The 22,693-nt window shown below is 41.6% G+C and overlaps 1 protein-coding gene across 1 annotated transcript; it reads left to right on the plus strand.

Moving 5' to 3' along the window:
* The first annotated feature begins 10,894 nt into the window (after positions 1-10,894).
* Positions 10,895-14,072, plus strand: LOC113832236 (casein kinase I-like). The gene is made up of 2 exons (XM_027386703.2): positions 10,895-12,109; positions 14,040-14,072. Exons 1-2 carry the CDS (start codon positions 10,895-10,897, stop codon positions 14,070-14,072), a joined length of 1,248 nt encoding a protein of 415 aa, XP_027242504.2.
* Positions 14,073-22,693: the final 8,621 nt, after the last annotated feature.

Raw genomic sequence — 22,693 nt, forward strand, 5'->3', positions numbered from 1 at the left:
AGACAGTCTCTAAAAGTGTGATGAATGTGGCAAAGACCTAGCTAATCTTTATATCCTTACTCAACACAATACACTTCCTACAAGAGAGAAATCCTACAAATGTCTTTAAAAGTTTACTTCTTCAATCCTTAAAACATGTTAAATGATTCATTCTCAGTACAAACTCCATGAGAGTGTGAAGTGTGGCAAAATTTTTGTTAAGAATTCAGATCCTATCCAACTTTAATGAATGCCTAATGGAAAATATTAAGTTAATTATTTTGGAATGTCAACATGAACATCTCACAAATGCTAAGAATGTCATCACAGAATGGTAGAAATTTCTCTTTGCAGTAACCCCAACAGTTTGTTCAAGCAGCGTGTCTGAAACTTGCCTTGATTAGTGAGTCTCTTTTGTAACTATAAATGTTCCAGGAAACCTTTCCAATGTCATAAATTTGTCCATTGGTTTCCTGAAATCTAAGATCTGCGCTGTGGCATAGTTACTGAGTGTTTTTCCCAGTGGAGTCCTCTAAGATCCTGTCATATTTCCCCTGGTGTATAGGAAGCTCTTTCTCTCTGGGGTAGTAGGTTTTCAACCAGCATCTTAACTCTTATTGGTAGAATAAAGAGATAGAAACTCAGTTAAAAGGAAGAGAATGCACTTCCAGTCTAAGGCCTCAGGAGCAAAGTGGCTGCAGCAGCTGTAGAGGCCCAGTCATCAGGTGAGGCAGTGAGAGTATCAGGTACAGCTGCTCACAGAGCAATAACCGCAGGAGAGTTCTAGAGTTCTCAGTCGTTTTTTGACTGGATTTAAAGTGTACTCCACTGATGGTAACTGAAGTGATGTTAATTTGGTGATATACTTGTGCCTAGCTAGGTGATAAGGCCTAGAGAGAATATAATGCTAATTAGAACAAATTCTAATAAGTGGATACAATTTAATGGAACCCAAGTTCTCATCATTATACTGACAGTGTCAGCAACCCTTCAATACCCACCAGAAAATTTTAATTGTGTCGTAGTTGAAGAATAAACAGAGATGCAAGTAAGTCAAAATATAAAGAATATTAGCCTGTGGAGAGCCCCAATCTAAAAGTGACACCTGTGTCACACATTGTAAAAGAAGTTCCCTACACACATCTAAAGCCCAAAGTCAGGGATTCCTGAAGTAAAAGTGGGAGAATGACTTTCAGGGCCAGATATACTAGATACCTGCAGTGTGACCTTAGAAATTTTGAAACATTTCTAGAACACTGAAACATTGCTAGACATGTCAGTACCATTTCATGCTTGAACATACTGTGGCTGTTACTACCTAGACAACACTTACACAGGCTATGCCCTGCCATACAATAATAATGGAACCATAAGCCATGCCACCTCCCCCCAGCTTTCCTTCCCTCCCTCCTGCATCCATAGTGATCACAGCTGGTTTTGTTCCTGGTCATCCATCATTTTAGAGTTAGGAAGGAAGTGTAGCTGGCAACTGATTTTGCTGTTTAGAAAGTTAGAAGACCATACATCACATACCTTCCATCATTGAGTTTTCTTAAAAACAGTTTATTAACATGAAAATGTCATATGCACATTAGAGAAAGCAGAGACATGAATAAACCTCCAGATTACATGGCAAACAGAATATGCTTCCAGGCTTAATTTCCATCATAGATAATAACAGAGAAAGTCTGCTGTGAAGAAGTGGAGATTTTTTTTGTTGTTTGTTTATTTGTTTTTTGTTTTTTGTTTTTCAAGACATGGTTTCTCTGTGTAGTTTTGGAGCCTATTCCTGGCACTCGCTCTGGAGACCAGGCTGGCCTCGAACAAACAGAGATCTGCCTGCCTCTGCCTCCCAAGTGCTGGGATTAAAGGTGTGTGCCACCAACGCCCGACTGAAGTTTCTGTTTTTTAAAAACAGAAACTTTGTTCAAGCATCTTGAACAAAGATCAGTTTGCTGTGTGTATGTGAGTCTATGTTTTTGTCCTGTTTGAGTCTTGCAGACCTATTTAGTAATTTCCTCAGAACACAAGAGGGAGATTTCCTTATGAATGGAATTAACCTTAATGGATACACATTTGTGTTGTATGATATTTTTGCTCTTTGGGAGGTCTACCACAAAGCACTCAAATCAATCACACATAGAGTCCTATTATTATCTATCTATACCCGGCATCGTTTTGACTTGCTTTTCTTAATTTACATTATCCAGTCTGCCTCTCTGTTTTGACAGAAAAGGGAAAATGTTGTAGAATATTATTTTAAAGTGTGTTACTTTTGTTTATATTGTATTTGTTTAACTCTGTGAAGCTTTGTTACTGTGCCTGTCTAAAACACCTGATGGTCTAATAAAGAACTGAACAGCCAATAGAGAGGCAGGAGAAAGGACAGGTGGGGCTGGCAGGTAGAGAGAATAAATAGCAGGAGAAATCAGGGAGAAAAAAAGAAGGAGCTGAAGAGGGACAAGGCAGGGGGCAATCACCCTGCTACACACCTTGCCACAGAGTAAGAGTGAAAGTAAGAGTATAGAAGTAAGAAAAGTAAAAGCCCAGAAGACAAAGGTAGGTGGCAATAAAAGGAAAGCTGGCAAGAAACAAGCCAAGATAGGCCTAGCATTTATACTTAAGAAAATAATAAGACTCTATGTATTTATTTGGGAGCTTGGTGGCCGGCCCCCCAAAGAATAAAACAACCAAGAATATTTTGGCATACCACCATGGGCCTCAAATTTACATAGGGCCTGAGAAAGCTTGAACAAAAGGATACAGCTCCTTTAAGTGATTCTGCCTGCTGGGGAGCACTTAAGCAGCCAGTATGTGAAGTAGGAACAAAAATCTAAGTAAAAATGCCTGCCATACTGCAAGCAGTATCATTCTAGAACTCTAGGAAGGTTGAATACAGTTCTGGGTCCCAGACTTCCAACCTGACTGTGTGCTTTAGGTCTTGCTTTCACAGCTGAGGAAGTGGATGGAGCCAGCTACCATAGCTGCAGACACACCACTTAGCAGTTTAAAGTTTGTACTTGCAATTGAAAAGGCTAAAAGATAAGCAATAATAAAAGGTACAGATGGAAAAACCCTCAATAGGTTCCAGTGTGTTTAACAATAGTGTAGGCTTAAGAAAGAAAAGAAGTATAGACAGTCACAGAAAGAATTTTTTTAAAAATGAAGTCTTTCTATCTCTAAGAGAAGTAAAATAATATAAAAGAAAAGAGACATGTAAGAAGGGAAATACACAGGGAATCTGGATCCTGTATGTTATTGTGTTGATTTTGAATTTTTTGATTGTTGAGGGGCAGTCAACAGCTGTGAACTTGACTGCAAAACTGAACCAACCTTGATACTTTAGAGGTATCTTAACTTTAAAAAGGAAGTTAAAAATGTGGTTTTTGTTTGTTTGTTTGTTTTGTTTTTCGAGACAGGGTTTCTCTGTGGCTTTGGAAGCTGTCCTGGAACAAGCTCTTGTGGACCAGATTGGTCTCAAACTCAGAGATCCTCCTGCCTGTGCCTCCCGAGTGGTGGGATTATAGGCCTACACTACCACTGCCTGGCCAAAACTATTTTTACTGTCTCTCAACCCTATACATTTACACCTCTTTAGTGACCAGGCTGGTCTCGAAGTCACAGAGATCTGCCAGCCTCTGCCCTCCCGAGTGTTGGGATTAAAGGCATGGGCCACTGCCCAGCCTAAAAAATGTATTTTTCAAATAGAAATAAAAAATGCTTTGGAGTTGTTCCCACAGGCAATGAGAGGATGTGGATTCTTTCAGGGATAATATGGATCAGGTTTGTTTAGTCAGGAACTCCTGAATCTTGATAAGTGATATCTGTGAACAAAGACTATAGTGGGTCTTCCCAGGACTTGGCCATTATCTCAAATTTTCTCTCTGGGACCCTAAAGACACTTCATCCACAGACAGGAGGAAGTATTGAAGAGAAAACAAGGTCTACATTCCCATGATTTCGTTGTGGTTTGGGGATTGTCTTTGGTTATTTGGTGTGTCATGGATGTTTGTTATCATTTAGGGGAATATAGTGTATTGATACAAATTTAAAGTTATATTTGTTACACTGCATATATGTTTCTACTCTTGTTTAAAGGACTTTTGTATGTAACTGTTTTTACAACACACTATATAGTTTCTACTTTTAAGATATTGTACCTATGTAGATCATTTAAATATATTAGGTAAAATTCTAATTTTTGAAAGCTATTATTATAAACTATTTAGGACAATCAGGAAACATAAGTTAGTAGTTAATCATCTAATAATCCGATTTGTAGATATGTTAGGCATGTTTTCAAGATCATATAGAGATATTTTTTGAATCACTAGATGGTCTTCAAACATTCCAAATATCCACAGAATATTGTATTTAAAATGTTTTGTTAACACAGGGTTTTTCATGACAATGACACATATCTACTACTGGTAGTACCAATTTACTTCAGAGATGATGATCGTTGAAGAAACCGCTTATAGACATGCAGGACACACAGGAAAAACTGTTGAACTCTGTCAAAACAAAGCAGGAGAGTCCTTCAAATTCCTACTTCACAGAAGAGTCTGCCAGACACGAGGGAAAGTGACTAACGGACTTTGCCAAAATAAGACAGGACAGTCCAAAATTCCTGCTTAATAACATCTGCCAGATACTTTAGGCCTATAGGCTGAAGGTGGATGCCCAACATTGCAGGGGAACTCTGAGTGACTTTCCAGGTAGCCTACTGTCTCTGTTGTTAGATAATATAACATCCTTCTGGGTCTTTGATGGAGGTGAAGACTAGATAGTTACAGTCGTTGTTTTTCTTAGTTATGATAGAAAGAAATTTTGTATAAAACTTGGGATTCACTAAGATAGGATAGATAATGGATTATTTTCTCTAAATTTCCTAAACATAAAGGAACTGAATATTATAATGTAACTTTACCTGATAACTGTTTTTGCTGTATGTAGTTATAGTTTGTTAGAGTTAAAACCATTTTTGACCAAAAAGGGGAGGTGTAGAATATTATTTTAAAGTGTATTACTTTTGTCTATGTTTCATTTGTTTAACTCTGTGAAGCTGTGTTACTGTGCCTGTCTAAAACACCTGATGGTCTAATAAAGAGCTGAATGGCCAATAGAGAGGCAGAAACAAGAATAGGTGGGGCTGAGAGATGGAAAGAATAAATAGAAGGAGAAATCTGGGATAAAAAAAAAAGACAGAGAAGGAAGAGTGCACGAACAAGTCTAATGTATCAGGTGAAAGCCTGACGATCATTTGTACTAAGAGAATGTGTGTTTCAGTCTTTATTGCAGGGAGGGAGCAGTTTTATATGCAGACTTACAGCACATTGGAAAAACTCCAGGTGCAAGAGTTGGTGTTTTCACAACTAGATGTCGATGCCAGTGGGGCAAGGCCGGGACTGTGAGCCAGGACTAGAAAACAGGATGCACCTGCGGTTATTGGTTGATAAGCAACACACAGAGACCCTGTGGTTGCTGGGGCCCAACTGAGGAGGACATCAGGGGCTAGCTACCCAGCTACTCAGCCATGGAGTAAGAGTGAAAGTAAGATTATAGAAGTAAGAAAAGGACCAGAGACAAAACATAAATGGGGATAATTTAAGTTAAGGAAAGCTAGCAAGAAACTAGACAAGTTAATGCCAAGCATTTATAATTAAGTAAGTAGTAACACTCCATATATTTATTTAGGACCTGGGGGGCACCCTCCACAAAAAGTGAAACAATCAACAATTGGGTGACCTCAACTTATATACATTTCATGTCCATCAATTTTTCTGTAAATCTTTTGAGTAAACTTTTTTGAGGGTTAAATAGCATCCCTTCTGTGTGTGAATATAAAGACTAATTGCACTGAATATTTCCCCCTATACCTCCTTGGGTAGAATAATGTACTGGGAGACACACTGCAGTTTTCCAATGTCACTAAGGCCTTAGTGGAAGATTAACTGTCACATCTTCAAATTAAATCCAGACACAGAGAGAGTGAAGGAACCAGTGATGGACTCCTGCCATTATGATGGCAATTTTTGGTTGTAAACTTGACTACCCCTCTAATGAACTACAAGCCAGACATTAAGGAACCACTGTTAGAGATGATTTTTGATGGATTTGCTATGGTTCAAGAGGAGGGAAATATTCCTTCTATGAGGGTATAGAGGAGTGAAAACACACACCTTTAATACCAATCCTGAGGCCAGAAGACACACCTTTAATATCGCCACGCCTTCTGATGGATGACTATTTAACAACTTGGAAGAATGAGGCTTTTGTTCATTTGCTCCTTGCCCTGGCCTGGTTAGCAAGTCCATTCCTTCACTGGGATTAGTGTCTATTTCTTGGGTGTTCCAGCATACAGTGAAGATCTGCCAAGAGATCCAGACTTGTGGACAGAGAAATTGCGGGATTTCTGACTTCAGCCTGTAAGTAATTCCAATAAACCGCAGAAAGGGGGGATTGTATCATGTGTAAGATGCTCTTTTGCTCAGAGAACCTTGACTCATACAGTCACCAAGGCTCTGCCACATGAATTTCACAACACAGACAAACACTCATGCTTAAATGCCCAAGACTCTAAGGACACTTCTCATTCAAACTAGCACAGTGATTTAGTTCACATCATCTCAGGCATTGTGGGAACTTGGTTTCCATTAGCTACTGCTGCTTGGAAAGCTGTGGAAATCATGGAGGTGAATTTTCTAGGAAGCAAGTCACTGGTGGACAGAGAACTTCTGTGCAATGGCACCAGCCACCTGATAACCCAGCTCTAAAAGGAACACGATGTCGACAGCCACATGGATTGTGAATCTGTTTGATCTGAGTCCACATTAACCCTTCCTTCCTAGGATTCTTTCCTTCCCAGATCCTCAACTGGGACTTGGTCACAACCACAATAAAAATGGCCAGGGCACTGTTAAGTTACAGGAGCTGAGAAAGCAAAGCAAAACAACAACACTATCAAGTCTTAGAAATCCCTGAATGGTTGGTACCTGTGGAATTTCAAAGAGGAATTATAACTAATTCAAGATACTAGTCCATGTGTACACAGCCTGCAGCTAGGCCGTGTCCTTCAACATTGGAGTCACTGTTTGATGCCTACAAAGCAGTAATGAGGCACCAATGAACCTGATAGTGTTGGACTTCCCTAATTAACTGAACCTCCTCAACATAGTGAGTTTATTTCTCATTTGGTTGGTTTTCCTTGCTGGGGTTTATGATTGATATTTCATGCTCATATTTAAAATGTTAGGTTTGTTCTAGTGTTAATTTTTGCCTGTGTACTACCTTTCTTCATTAATTAATGTTTCATATTGGGTTTTGACTATTATGTCTTTTATTTCCATTTGGATTCTTTTTTCCTGTATTAAAACTTATTTAAGTATATATCACAATGCCCAATCTGATTATACCAATTCCATGCACGCCTTACTGTACTTTTATAATATTCTCCTGCACTACTTCACTTTTTTCCAATATTTTTTATTTAAATTAGAAAAAATCTTGTTTTACCTGTCAATCCCAGTTCCCTCTCCCTCACTTCCTCCCCAGTCACCACACCAACTAACACTCTACCAATCCCATACACTTTCTGCTACCCAGGGAGGGTGAGACCTTCTATAGGGGGTCTTCAGAGTCTGTCATATATTTTGGGATAGTCTCAAGGAGCATCCCTCTATGTGGAATTGGCTCCCAAAGTCTGTTCCTATGCTAGAGATATGTACTGATCTACTACAAATGGAACCATAGATTTCCAAGGTCTCCTCACTAACACCCACATTCAGGTCATTCCCATCCTGGTATCCCAGCTACCAGTCTAGGGACCAAGAGCTCCCTGTTGTCCAATTGAGTTATTTCTGTGGGTTTCACCAGCCTTGTCTTGAACCCTTTGCTCATAACTCCTCCTTTTCTTCAACTGGGTTCCAGTTCAGTTCAGTGTTTAGCTGTGGGTGTCTGCTTCTACTTCCACCAAATGCTGGATGAAGGCTATAGGATAGCATATAACTTAGTCATCAATCTTATAAACAGTGGAGGGAATTTAAGGTAGCCTCTCCTCTCTTGCTTAGATTGCTAGTTGGTGACATTTTTGTAGATCTCTGAACATTTCTGTAGTGCCAGATTTCTCTTTAAAACTGTAATTTCTCCCTCCATTATGTTATCACTTATCTTGCTATTCTTCCCTCATCTCAAACTTCATGCTCCCTAACCTAACCATGTCCTCCTAACCTCTCCTCTTGGAACCTCCTCATTCTCCTAGGTCCCTCACCCATCCACCCATATTCCACATTTGCTCAGGAGATCTTCTCCCTTTCCTCTTCTCTGGCGGACCATGTATCTCTCTCTTAGAGTCATCCTTTTTTCCAAGCATTTCTGGCAACCGGGACTGTATGTAAGCTGGTAATCCTTTGCTCTATGTCTAAAATACATGTATGAGTGAGTACATACCATGTTTCTCTTCTTGTGAGTGTGTAACCTCACTCAGAATGGTGAATCGATTTGCATAAGTATTTTAAGATTCCCTTGTTTTTTTCTTTTTTTTCTTTTTTTTTTTTTGCTGAGTAGTACTCCATTGTGTAAATATATTACATTTTCTCTATCCCTTCTTCAGTTGATGGGCATCTAGGTTGCTTCCAGGGTCTGGCTATTACAAATAATGCTGCTATGGACATATTTGAACAGATGTCCTTGTTTGGATATGCTTCTTCTTTTGGGTATATGCCTAAGACTGGAATTGCTGGGTCTTGTGGTAGGCTGATTCCAATTTTACTGAGAATCCTCATACTGATTTCCAAAGCAGTTGTTTGACTTGGCACTCCCACCAGAAGTGGAGGAGTGTTCCCCTTTCTCCACATCCTCTCCAGAATAAGCTGTCATTGGTGTTTTTGAATTTAGCAATTCTGACAGGACCAAGACTGTATCTCAGAGTTCTTTTCATTTGCAACATCCTTGGGATGGAGTTTTCCTTCCAGAACATTCTGGAGGGCTGGATTTGTGGATATGTATTGTTTAAATCTGGTTTTGTCATGGAATATCTTGTTTTCTCCATCTATACTGAATGAAAGCTTTGCTGGGTATAGTAGTCTGGGATGGCATCCATGGTCTCTTAGTTTATGTAGAACAGCTGTCCAGGACCTTCTAGCTTTCAGTGTTTCCATGGAAAAGCCAGGTGTAATTCTGATTGATTTGCCTTTATATGTTACTTGACCTTTTTCCTTTGCTTATCTTAATATTCTTTCTTTATTCTGTATGTGTGGAGTTTTGGTTACTATGTGTGGAGGAGACCATTTTTGTGGTCCACTCTATTTGGTGTTCTGTGGGCATCTTGTATGCTCATTGGTCTGTCTTTCTTTAGATTGGGAAAGTTTTCTTCTTTGATTTGTTGAATATGTTTTCTAAACATTTGACTTGGGTTTCTTCACCTCCTTCTATACCTATCATTCTTAGTTTTGGTATTTTCACAGTGTCCCATATTTCCTGGATAATTTGTGTTAGGGATTTGTTGGACTTAAGATTTTCTTTGGTCGATGAGTCTATTTGTCCTAAAGTATCTTCAACACCTGAGATTCTCCCTTCCATCTCTTTTATTTTCTTAGTTATGATTGCATCTGTAGTTCCTGATCGTTTACCCAGCTTTTCTATTTCCAAATTCCCTCGATTTGTGTTTTCTCTATTGGCTCTATTTCAGTTTTCAGGTCTTAAATTGTTTCCTTCATCGGTTTGATTGTATTGTCTTGGCTTTCCTTAAGAGATTTGTTGATTTCTAGAATTTTTTGGTTTTTTTTCCTTCATATTTTAATGGGTTTTCTCATATCCTGTCTGAGGCCCTCTATCATTTTCATAAATATGTTTTTAAGTTCATTCTCTTCTGCTTCATCTGTGTTGTGATGTTCAGGTAGTGCTGGTGTAGGGTCCCTAGATTCTAGTAGTTTCATCTGGGTTTTTCTGTTGTTGAATGTATTTTTATATTGTCTTCTTCCCATCCCTTCTTCCTGTGGGTGTAAAAGGACTCTCTTCCTCTCCTGGTGGGTATGGGTCAAGGTTCCCTTCTGGTAGGTGTAAACGGGTCCAATACTCTGATGTCTCATCTATTTCCATGGATGGAGGCTGAAATGATATTGGAGACTTGGAAGTTTCTGGGTGGGCTGGATCCCACTGAATTGGGAACCCCCATGAGCAGTTCCTGGGATTCAGGTTACCTACCCCTAGCTGGGCAGAGGAAGAGCTGCAAACAAGCCCAAGCTTATGTAGACCCCCAGATGTTGGCAGGACTGGAATCGGGACATTGGCAGTCTATGGGTGGGTGGATCCCACTGATTTAGGAAACACTACTTCACTTTTTCCAGGATATCTTTGTGATTGATACTATGACTTTGGCAAAATCTCATATTGTTGCTTCCTCAAGACCCAGACACCAGGTGTTGGTGGCACACGCCTTTAATCCCAGCACTCGGGAGGCAGCGGCAGGCAGATTTCTGAGAGTTTCAGACCAGCCTGGTCTACAAGAGCTAATTCCAGGATAGGCTCCAAAGCGACACAGAGAAACCCTGTCAAAAAAAAAAGTTCTGCCTCCTCCTCTCCCTCCTGCTCCTGGGAAAGGGGATCCATCGCTTAAGGGTGACTGAGAGAAGCACTCAGCCTCTCTCGGAGAGGGGACCGCGCCTGCCCCCTTGGAACCAAGGAGGGTGGCCAATACTGGTTACAAAATGTCCTCCTATGCGTGAGACCTACAGAGTATATGTTCTTCAAGAGCTAATCTAGTGTACATCTCCTGGAAGTACACTAGAAGCATAAATATGGTGCCAAAACTCATCATTCTCATTCTCTGATTGCAGATAATTTGGACATACTTCTGTGTTGAAGAGAGCTATACCCACTGAGGTCACACATTGTTCAGAGACTGTGGTGTAGGACCATGGACCATTCTAACAGGGATAAAGATGACAGACAATGGACAACTCAAACCATGGCACAAAGGTATACACACTGTTCCAGACCATCTGGCACCTCAGCATCCTCTGGGGGTCTCATGGTGGGACCCAACTTCAGGGTTGGCAAGAAGATAGGATGTGGGAAATTTGGAGAGCTCAGATTAGGTGAAAACCTCTACACCAATGAATATGTAGCCATTAAAGTGGAACAAATAAAATCCGGTCGTCCAAAACTTCATTTAGAGTACAGGTTTTATGAACAGCTTGGCAGTGCAGGTGAAGGCATCCCACAGGTATATTACTTTGGAACATGTGGGAAGTACAACGCCATGGTGCTGGAGCTCCTTGGCCCTAGCTTACAGGACTTATTTGACCTCTGTGACCGAACATTTACTTTGAAGACAGTGTTAATGACAGCCATCCAGTTGCTTTCTCGAATGGAGTATGTACACTCAAAGAATCTCATTTACAGAGATGTCAAACCAGGAAACTTCTTGATTGGCCGACAAGGTAATAAGAAAGAACATGTAATACACATAATAGATTTTGGACTGGCCAAGGAATACATTGATCCTGAAACCAAAAAACACATACCTTACGGAGAGCACAAAAGGTTAACTGGAACTCCACTATACATGTCTATCAACACGCATCTGGGCAAAGAGCAAAGCCGGCGAGATGATTTGGAAGCCTTAGGCCATATGTTCATGTACTTCCTCCGCGGCAGCCTGCCCTGGCAAGAACTCAAGGCTGATACATTAAAAGAGAGACATCAAAAAATTGGTGATTCCAAAAGGAATACTCCCATCCAAGTTCTCTGTGAGAACTTCCCAGAGGAGATGGCAACCTACCTTCGATATGTCAGGGGATTAGACTTCTTTGAAAAACCTGATTATGAGTATTTACGGAACCTCTTCACAGATCTGCTTGAACGGAAAGGCTACACCTTTGACTATGCCTATGATTGGGTTGGAAGGCCTATTAGTACTCCAGTAGGATCAGTTCATGTAGATTCTGGTGCATCAGCAATAACTCAAGAAAGCCACACACACAGGGATCGGCCACCACAACAGCCTCTTCAAAATCAGACTGCATCATCAGAGTGCCCAGGAGAGTGGGAAATCCAGCCCAGCTGGCAGACCAATACCTCATTCCTGATGTCTCACTTGGCCGCTGACCGCCATGGGGGTTCAATACAGGTACCTACTGTCATGCCTGTCCTTCTCAGCCTAGCTAGTAGAATGTTGGCTTGCTCTTGCAGTTTGGGTTCCTTTCAGATGGCTACTTACAGCAGGGGTGAGTTGCTTCAATTTAACTGATTGTGTCTGTGCCAGTTTTCTAAACATGTGGACTTTGGTAAAGTCATTTTTTGAGATAATTGCTGCTTTTTGTTATTGACTAAGAAACATCTATGTGATTTCTGTATTGAATTAGTCCACCCTACTATCTTGATCTACTCGGGATCTGAAAAATACCATCCAGGTAGAAGTGTGTTAGTATCTGAATTGTAAAGTCCTGAAACTTAAAATTGTAGCCTTCCAGTACTAGCGGTATGCATGTGTAGCTCACTGCATGATGACAGATGATTTAGCACCTAATAGCCTGGCAGTATTGAATGGGGGATTTCCTGAGCAGATAGTCAAGAAATTAAGCTGTTTCTTATTTTCTCTCTGGAATAAATTTGGTCTTGGAAATTATTTCTGTTTTGGTTTGGGCTAGCCTGAGGTTTTCTTCTCTGTTTGGTACCAGGTATATCTTCTATCTCTTCACTTTCCTTGTGTGCAACTTTCAAATCCCAACGAGGAAAAATTTTCAGTTGAATATTTTTGTCATACTGATGACCTAGTTGATTTATAGAAATGAACTTCCTGCATGTAAATAAACATTAATAGGCCTCAAAAAAAAACCTCATAACCCAGACAACATAAAATATGTCTGCTCCTGGTTGAGGCATTTTTTATTGTGAACAAAGGGATCTGCAGTGTGTTGCTGAGATGGAGGTGAAGTATCAAGGATTCTCATTAATGACTTTCTTATCTACTTTTAGGAGGAAACCAGTTTGTACTTTATTTATGTGCTTATTTGTTTGCAGTCTCAGGGTAATATGGCCCAGGGATCAGTTTGGAGACATTCCTTTCCTCTCTCTTTCAAGAAGTATTTTCTGTAAACTTGGTCTTTGTCTTGGGGTTTCTATTGTTGCAACAAAACACCCTGACCAAAAATAGAGTTCAGAAGGAAAGGGTTTTTCAGCTTACACTTCCAAGATTGCTGTTTGTCTCTAAAGGAAGTCATGACAGGAACTCAAACAGAGCAGGTTCCTTGAGGCCCGAGCTGATTTAGACCCAAGGAAGGGTGCTGATTACTGACCTATTTTAGTGTAGAACCCAGGATAAAAGTCCAAGTAGGCAGAGAACCAGTCCCAATGGGCTGTGTCCTGCTACATTGATGAGCTATTTGAAAATGCCTAACAGCTGTATCTCATGAAGCCATTGTCTCAACTGAGGTTTGTTCCTCTCTAAAGACTCTAGCTTGTGTTGCGCTGTGACACAAATCCCTCCAGTATGGTGTTCTTTCTTCTCCAAAGATTTGATAGATTCAGGGGATCCTAGACAGCAGGGCTCAACCTTGTTTGGAGTCATTTTGTTAGCAGCCACGCTTGTTGCTTATGCCTCAGGTGTTGAAGTGTTTTTCTTTTATCAGATTTCAATTTTCACACATATCTAGGAAGTCCTTTCATACTTTGTAGTGTCCTATGGTTTAATAGTTGAAACTTCCATGAAAGACCCTCTGGATTTGAAGTTGTTTAGGACTTAACTTTTATTTCTACGAATTTAATTTGTATCCTGTCTCTTGATCACTTTTGGCCAGGGTTTTTCATCTTGATACATTCTTGACAATGACCTCCTCATGTTTACTTTGGACCCAGGATTGTCCTTCAAATATACACATCAGTGATTCCAGTTTTGATATTTGCAATGATTTCTCATGTAGTGCTTTGAGGTTGGGTCTTCTAGTGTCTGGGTGTCATTGAATTACATCATATGTTTCTTTGGGCTATGTGTAATTTCATAGTAGACCATTCACAGCAGTAAACCTTCATCCTGAAATTACTTTTGTTTTTGCTTCTAGCATCGATTTCTCCAGAAATTGCCCACAGAATAAAGTTTTTGAAAGTGAAGAAAGCAACAAGGTCACCAGGTTGAAGAGGACATCATTGAAAATGATTTCATAATCTTAAAATCCCTGGGCCCTGGTTCCTTTGGAGATGAAAAAATATCCTATCCAGGTTCATAGTGACTACTAAAACAGTTGGCTATACCTGCAAAGAGATTATGTCATCGCTAAGACACAAGCAACCAAATAAAAAAAATCAATGACTTTCAATATTCTAAAACACAAGTTGAGCTTGAGACAGTCATCATCAAAGTAAGAAGCCCAGGTTGATCAGCAGACCTCTTCATGCTCTACCACTACTTCTCCCCTTGTAGAGGAGAGCCAGTGAACCAGCCTTTCCATCAATTGTAGAAACAGGGAAAAGTCACTTTCAGTCAGATGGTATGAAAGAATGAGTAAAGAGTTCGTGAATCTAGATCATGGTCAATAAATGCTACTGCCTTGAACTGAAGCCCAGATCAGATGTAATATTCCCAGAAGGAGTCATTATGGTTAATGTCACAATCAGTGCCTTTGGGGACAGCTGTCAACAAGAATTCTGTGGACAGCCTGCCAGGTGATCTCTCCTCATGGGAGTCAACCCTCAATCAAACAACCACCAGATTTCTAAACATGGACTTCTCCACAGAGCAACCATCCATGAGGTCAACATGCCCAAAGGACAGGACAAGTTTGGACACACAACCTCTGGATACATCCCATTCAGGGCCTAGAACCTGATCAACAAGCAAATGTCCTTTGCACTGAGGGCACTGTGATTTGCTCCTCCACAACCCCATGGTGAGTGCTGGATCCTCCTGAAATCTACAAAGAAAAGACAGGACTGTGCAGTTAATAAAGACCCATTTGCTTTGCCCACCTAGATGTTCTCTTCCATTGTATTTTCTCTATTATATATTAATAAATATCCTGGAGTTAATGTAAAATGTACTGTCTCAAAGGGCACCTGCTTGGTTTCTCTCCCCTATACTCAAAGCCACACACAAACACACACTTGAATGCATGGACACATACATCAAATTTTCAGAGCTTGCCAGCTATAAAACCATAAAGTCCCAGACTTCCACATGTGTATGCTTCAGGACCTGTTTAGTATCACATTCTTTTACAATGAAGCCCCACTTAATCATATAGTATTTGTCATGTCTTGCTAGGTATTCCCTTCCCTACTTCCAAAACAACACACTGCATCTATTCTCTCCTCTCCTAACTTCTCTCTCATTCTCTATGCACACGCACATACACAGAACCAATGTTACGTTACAGGATCCATTTGGCATGCCCTGCATCATACAGAGAGGACCATATATACTTTGGTACTCTGTCTCTGCTAGGTAGCCACTCTCCTCCAGAAAAATTGCACATATGCATACAAATCTACATATCAAGCCCTGGTACATTAACTGTCTCCATGAACTTAAAGACCACTTACATATATCCAATTAGTTTTTACAACCTTCTACATAACGCCTGCATGACCATGGTAGTCCTCGTATTCATACAGGGTAAGTGTCATGTTCTGCTATATTTTTCTCCAATTAAGCTCCACATGATGAGCTAGGTGACAGGTCATGCACAGAATACACTCTCCTACCTTCAAAGACTACTATGGCAGAATAAGTTGTGTGTCTACATGTTCTACTGTGTATCCCCTCCTCAAGTGCTACGGCCCTGATACACAGATATGTTCCAGCTCCTGCTAGGTACCAATTTCCCTATAATGAAAATACAAAGAAACAGATGTTAATTAGCATGCAGCATGCATACTTAATTATGGTTTCTACTGCTGAGAATATACACCAAATCTGCTTATAAAGAGAACTATTTATTTGAGTTGCATACAGCATCACATGTTTTATATTAGACATGGTGAGATGGAGACCGACATTAGGCTAAAAGATTGGAGACTGGGTAAGGAGCTGCATCTTGATCCTGCAGACAACTGGAAGTGGTTTGAGACACTGGGCATGGTTTGAGCACATGTGACATCAAAACTCACCTCCATAGTGACACACTTCCTCCAACAAGTCTTTCCTACTCCAAAAAAGCCACATATCTGCAACACCTTGTGGTATTCTAGGCAATCCAAGCTTCACATATGTATTTTTCTGCAATGGCCTATGTATTCCTTCATTCATGGATATCCCTCATAATCCTGTCCTCACATTCTTTCCGTGGTGAGGGAGAGTCCATAATGCCTTTTTTCCTCCGTGAACACTAAAGCAGAACCATGTAGCTGAATCCACCGAGTTTTGCTGCTTGCTGAGGCTTGAACATGGCCCCCTTGTTTCATTACATCTTAACCAGGTTTCTGTTTTTCATGGTTTCCTACACTGCCTGTACTTGACTGTTCTGCAATTGGTTCTCTAGACAGGGATTGCTTAAAACTCAGAGATCCACCAGCCTCCTCCTTACCAGAGAAGGGATTAAATGTGTACAACTTTACATCAGGCAGTAAGGTTTTCCTGAATTCCTTTTTACTAGTTGAAACTTCATTGGGAGGGATATTGCCCTAAGGTCACCACTCCCTTTATCCCATGTCTTATTCTGTTTACTTCCTTAAACATGGGATTTATATCCATTTCACTTACTGGTGGTCTTGTTCTATTCAAATTCTTCTACCACATGTATTATTCTAGCTCATTTTGCTCCTTTCCATCATAAGTCATCATTAGAGTAACCGCTAATATTAGTATGAGAGAGTCTATACTAGGGTGTTTGAGATTTCTTCTGCCAAAGGGATTAACCCAAATCTCCTTAATTTAGCCTCAGGTAGACTCTTCAGATAAGGGCAAAGAGCTACCATGTTCCTCACCAAAACATCACCACAATAATCTCTAGGCCACATATTAATATTCATCTCACTGGAAGTTCTTGTTCAAGGGACCCACACCATTCAAGTCAAACTCAGCACCACTGTCTTCCTTGCTTTTACTAGTATGGTCCATATGGGGCACTTAACATTTCAACTACTCTTTGAATCCATAGTCCCTATGTGGGTATACCTCTGACTGTCCCGCGCAATAGTCTCGCCAGCAAGAACCACACAGGACATTGGGATCCTTCTGCAGTAAAGCTTTAATGCATCTTGAGAGGAGAGCATAAGCTTACCAGAGCGGAGACCCCGAGCCAAGAGTCCCAGCCCCTAATAAAGGCTGGCAGCCGCCGCCTGGGATGTGTCACCCTATGATTGGCTGCAGCTCATAAGGCCATATGACGCCACGGAATAGGCAGAGATCAAGGAATGGAAAATTACCCAGCGCCTGCGCAATAATCTTGTTTACATTCAGTGCCTGCAGGCGCCATCATTGTAATGGAGAATGCAGGGACGGCTCCCTACATCTCCCCCTTTTTTTATTAATTAATGATAAGGCTTTATATTTTTACAAGCAAATAGGTCACCCATATGTTGAGGGATAGAGGCAGAGGTTGTACCTTCCCAATCAAACATTAAGACTGTGTACAAGAGTCGCCATCAGGCTGTTAGCTTGACCCGAAGCGCTCTCGACCTGTCCTCTGCCGTTTTTCTGGGAAAGGGAGACTAGGGCAGGCAACCCTTATGCAGGACAACATGCCTCCCAGAGAAGCCTGCATACTGGGCAACTCTCTGTGCGATGCCTTGCCCAACATCCCTCATGGGCTGCTCAAACCAGACACTCTACCCTGTGCAATGAGCCTAGGCTCCGGGTGTGCAAGAGCTGTCTGGCCGGTGGCCTATTGCTTAAGCATAGTTAGCCAAATATCAGTGGAAGCCCCTTGTTCCAAAGCTACAAGCGCTTGGGCGATAACCACCTTGTCTCTCTTAGTTTGAGCCCTGAGCCTACAGACCAGCCAGAGAAGCAACATCAATCCGCAGCAAACGGCTGCACCAAACAATCCCATCCCCACCCATTCCTTAAAATAGGAGACAGCTGAAGCGATCCATGATGACAGTCCCTCTGTCAAGGACAGGAGTTAATCTGGATAATAGTGGCTCTCAACTCCCGGGGAGAGGGTGGAGTTCCGACTTTTGAGGGTCCGAAGGGGCTCTTCGTGTGAGTCTTTCCGGGATCCACAGGGGATTCTCTTCATCCTGTGGAAAAACACATATAGCTCCCCTGGATCTTATGAGAATAGGATCCGGGCCTCTCCAAAGACCAGTTAAGATATCTTTCCATTTTACCATTTCCTTTGGCCTTTTAGGTTCTGAGGTGTGGCGCTTGGCCGCAGTATGGCCCCGAGCATCAATGTTTATGAGGCTTTCCCCAGGCATTCCAGGCCTCTAAGCAGGGTTGAATCATATGCGCAGCCTTTTCCCCTATCAAAGACTGGGAAAGCCATCTGCAATTTTCTCCGCTCCTCTAATGGTAAAAAGGAGTCGGTACCAAATAATGGGGGTGTTGATGGAAGTACACCCGCTGGATTAACAGGTCTCTTAAATTTACCGGGTTGTGACCGGTTATCCCCTATTTTCTCTCCCTCCTTTTTTGTTTCTTTTTCACCTAGCTGAGCTGTTTCCTCTAAAACTTTATCTCTTGAGTTTTCAGAGTCATCAGAGCTATCAAGATTTAAAGCTTTAAACTTATTTACAGAATCATCTAACAAATTACTCACTCCCTTGTCATTAGACACCCCGGGAGATCCTTTTTCCTTATATTTTATTGTTGGGCGTGCCCCATCTCTCACTACATTCGGTTTCTGACATGTAATTCTGGACTTCTTTAAGATTGCTACAACAGTGAGAAAGGTCAAAATGGCTCCTAGTAAAAGCACAGAAGCCTCTACACTAACCTCCCAAAATGGCAACATTCCCAAGCCAAAGTCCAGAAAAGACATACCTCTCTGAATTTACCACCCTGCAGTTCTGAATCCGCCCCGTCCGAGGGGTCTCCGCGGTGCCGGCGATGTTACAAGTTCCCGGGTTTCGGCACCAGATGTCCCGCGCTATAGCCTCGCCAGCAAGAACCACACAGGACATTGGGATCCTTCTGCAGTAAAGCTTTAATGCATCTTGAGAGGAGAGCATAAGCTTACCAGAGTGGAGACCCCGAGCCAAGAGTCCCGTCCCCTAATAAAGGCTGGCAGCCGCCGCCTGGGACGTGTCACCCTATGATTGGCTGCAGCTCATAAGGCCATATGACGCCATGGAATAGGCAGAGATCAAGGAATGGAAAATTACCCAGCGCCTGCGCAATAATCTTGTTTACATTCAGTGCCTGCAGGCGCCATCATTGTAATGGAGAATGCAGGGATGGCTCCCTACATCTGACAAGGTCTGACCTCTCACAGCAATACAATGGTCTTTAGTAGACTTGAACTCACTGTCAGGAAAACTTTCTGAACACAACACCATCTGTACATATTCGTGTAACAACAATCATTCAATTTGAAGTCATAAAATTGAGAAGCCTCTGCACAGCAAAGGACAATGTCATTCAGACAAACTGGAAGCCTACAGATAAGGACCAGATTTTCCCTGTCATTAGCACACTGAACAAGACTTATGTGGTCATGGAGTATGCTGCAGGATAGGATTTGGAGATGTTCCTCAGGGACATAGACTATCTCCAGGAGGAAAAAGCTACACTAATATTCCAACAGTTCGTGTAAGCAGTGCAGTATCTCCACCAAAGACACATTGCACATCGGGATATTAAATTGGAGAATATCCTTATTGACAATGCAGGAAACATCAAGCTTTTTGACTTTGGATTGGCAACTCAGCTAGCAGAGGGGCAGATGTTGCAGGAGGGCTGTGGCACCTTGCTCTATATGGTTCCAGAGATCTTGGCAGGAAAAGCCTATGATGCCCTGGCAGGCGATATGTGGAGCATGGGAATTCCCCTATAAGTACTGCTCACAGGACATTTCCCATATGAAGAAACCACAGCTCATGCTTTGTACAGGCTCATCACCCACACAAAGATAGCCATTCCCTATCACCTGTCAATACCCTGTCATACCATCATTGCACGATTACTGTTGTTCCCCCCCAGGTATAGATTAACAATATGTGAGGTACTGGAAAGCAGTTGGCTGGGCCACATTAAGAACCAGGTAGATCCTGAAAGTAAAGAAATCCTTCCCAGGATCACAGAGGCTATGAAAACATTTGACTATACCTGTGAAGAGACTATATCATCCCTAACACAAAGGAAACCAAATAGTAAAGTAACAGCAACATGCAATGTTCTGGAACACAAATTGAGCTGTGAGGACAGCCTTGATCAAAAAGGAGACCCCTGGTTAATCAGCAGCCATGTTTGTGTTCTTCCCCCACTTCTCCCCCTTGAAGAGGAGACCCAGGAGACCAGCCTTTCCAACTCTTGTAGAAGATGGGAAGAGTCAATTTCAAGAGAAGGGTGTGGAAGGAAGGGGCAAGAGATGATGAAGCTATATCATGCTCAACAAATACTCCTGCCAGGGTCCTAGGCCCAGATCTGATGAAATGATCCCAGAGGAGGTGTCCTGATGGCTAATATCATCCACAGTGCCACTGGCAACATTGCAGTCAACATGAATTCTCAGGACAGCCTTGAGATCATCTCTCCTCATGTGAATCATTCCTGGATGGAACACCCACCAGGTTTCTGAACATGGACTTCTCCTCATATACACCATCCATGTGACACAACATGAGCAATGACCCGGGCCAGTTTGGGCCCACAACCTCTGGCCATTCAGGCACTAGAAGGCGATGCTCAAGCAAATTTCCCACACCCTGAGGTCACAGTTCTTGTCTCCAGACCACACGATGTTTAGTCCTGAATCCTCATGTAAGCTACAAAGAAAAGAATGGACAGTGTAGTAGATAAGAGAGCTCTTTGTTTTATCCACCCAGATGTTCTCCTCCTTATATTTTGACCATGTTATTTTAATGAATACAATGTTGTAAATGAGAAATGTACCCCTTCTGGGGCACATGATTCATATCTATCCCCTCAGGCAAAACCACACATAAACACTCACACACGTGCACGCACACACACACACACACACACACACACACACACACACACACACACACGCCAATGCATGTACACAACTTAGTATCCGGGATTACTAGGTTTAGGTTCAAAACCCACCCAGAACCATATGTCTATACAAAGACCACATGAACATATGTGTTTGTGCAGCTCTTGCTCGGTAATCCATTCTCTAGTGTCAAACCACACCCCCCGTCTACTCTCTCCTCTCATCATTCTCATTTTCTACACACACACACACACACACACACACACACACACACACACACACACTAAAACACACACACAAAATGGCAGGTGATAAGACCCATTAGTCATGCCCTACCTTACAGAGAGAGTACCATATATATTTGGTTTACCAGGCCTGCTAGGTAGCTTCTCTCTCTCAGTAAATGCATTCAAATCTACATATGAGGCTCTGTTACATGAGCCTTCTCCTACAACTTTAAGCCCACTTACACATATCCAATTAGGTGTTACAATCTACTACATAATACCTGTATTACGTTATAGTTTCCATATTCATACAGGGCAAGTGTAATGTTCTTCTCTATTTTGCTCCAGTTAAGCTCCACATACAAATGGATGGCTAGGTGTTAGGGCCTGCATAGGAGTCCCTCTCCTCATACAAAGAACGACTATGGCACAATAAATTAGATAATAGGTCCTACTGTGTATCCCCTGCTCAAGAGCTGCAGCTCTCATAACCAGATATGTTCCAGCTCCTACTAGGTACCAACTTTCCTGTAACAAAAATAGTTATAGAGATGCTAATTAACACACAGCATGCTACCTTATTTATGATTTCTATTTTCAAGAAGATAAACCATTACTGCTAAAAAAGGAAACCATATAATTGGATGGTTTAACAGGACCAGATGTTTAGTCTAGTATCATCATGCCAAGACACGGTGGCATGAGGACAGACAAGGTGCTGAAGAAGGAGCTGAGAGTGGGTAAGTACCACATCTTAATCCTGCATCCACTGGAAGTAGTGTAGACACTGAGCATGCCATAAGCACATATGTGACCTAAAAGGCCACATCCATAAAGCACACTTCCTCCAACATGAGCACACCTACTCCAACAAAGCCATGCATCTGCTACTAATTGGGGTATTATAGGCAATCTTAGGTTCACAGAAGTAGTATCATGCAATGGACTCTATATGCCTTCATTCATGGATATCCCTGACATGTCTGGCCTCAGTAATTTTCCTTAGTTCGGGAGGGAGAATTCATAATGCCTTCTTTTCTACAGTGGACACTGAAGCCACAATGATGTAATTGATGGCACCAATTTCTGCTGTTTCCTGAGGCTGGAACCTGGCTCTATTTTAAATTAAGTAATAACCAGCTTTCCATAGTTGTGTTCACTACCTATACTTGGCTGTTCTGTAATTTACTCTGTAGATAGGGTTTACTTAAAACTCAGAGATTCACAAGCCTCTGCTTTTCTGGTGTTGGGATGGAATGTGTACACCATTACAACAGGATCTAAGCTTTTAATTCCTATTAACCAGTTGAAATGTAACTGGGTGGCATCTTGCCCTTGGGGGACCACTCCCTTTATCCATGTCTTAATCTTTTTATCTCCTTAAATAGAGGATTTAACTCCAGTCTACTTACTGGTGCTCTTGTTCTA

Source organism: Cricetulus griseus, assembly GCF_003668045.3.
Source record: "Cricetulus griseus strain 17A/GY chromosome 1 unlocalized genomic scaffold, alternate assembly CriGri-PICRH-1.0 chr1_1, whole genome shotgun sequence".
In the NCBI taxonomy this organism is placed as follows: domain Eukaryota; kingdom Metazoa; phylum Chordata; class Mammalia; order Rodentia; family Cricetidae; genus Cricetulus; species Cricetulus griseus.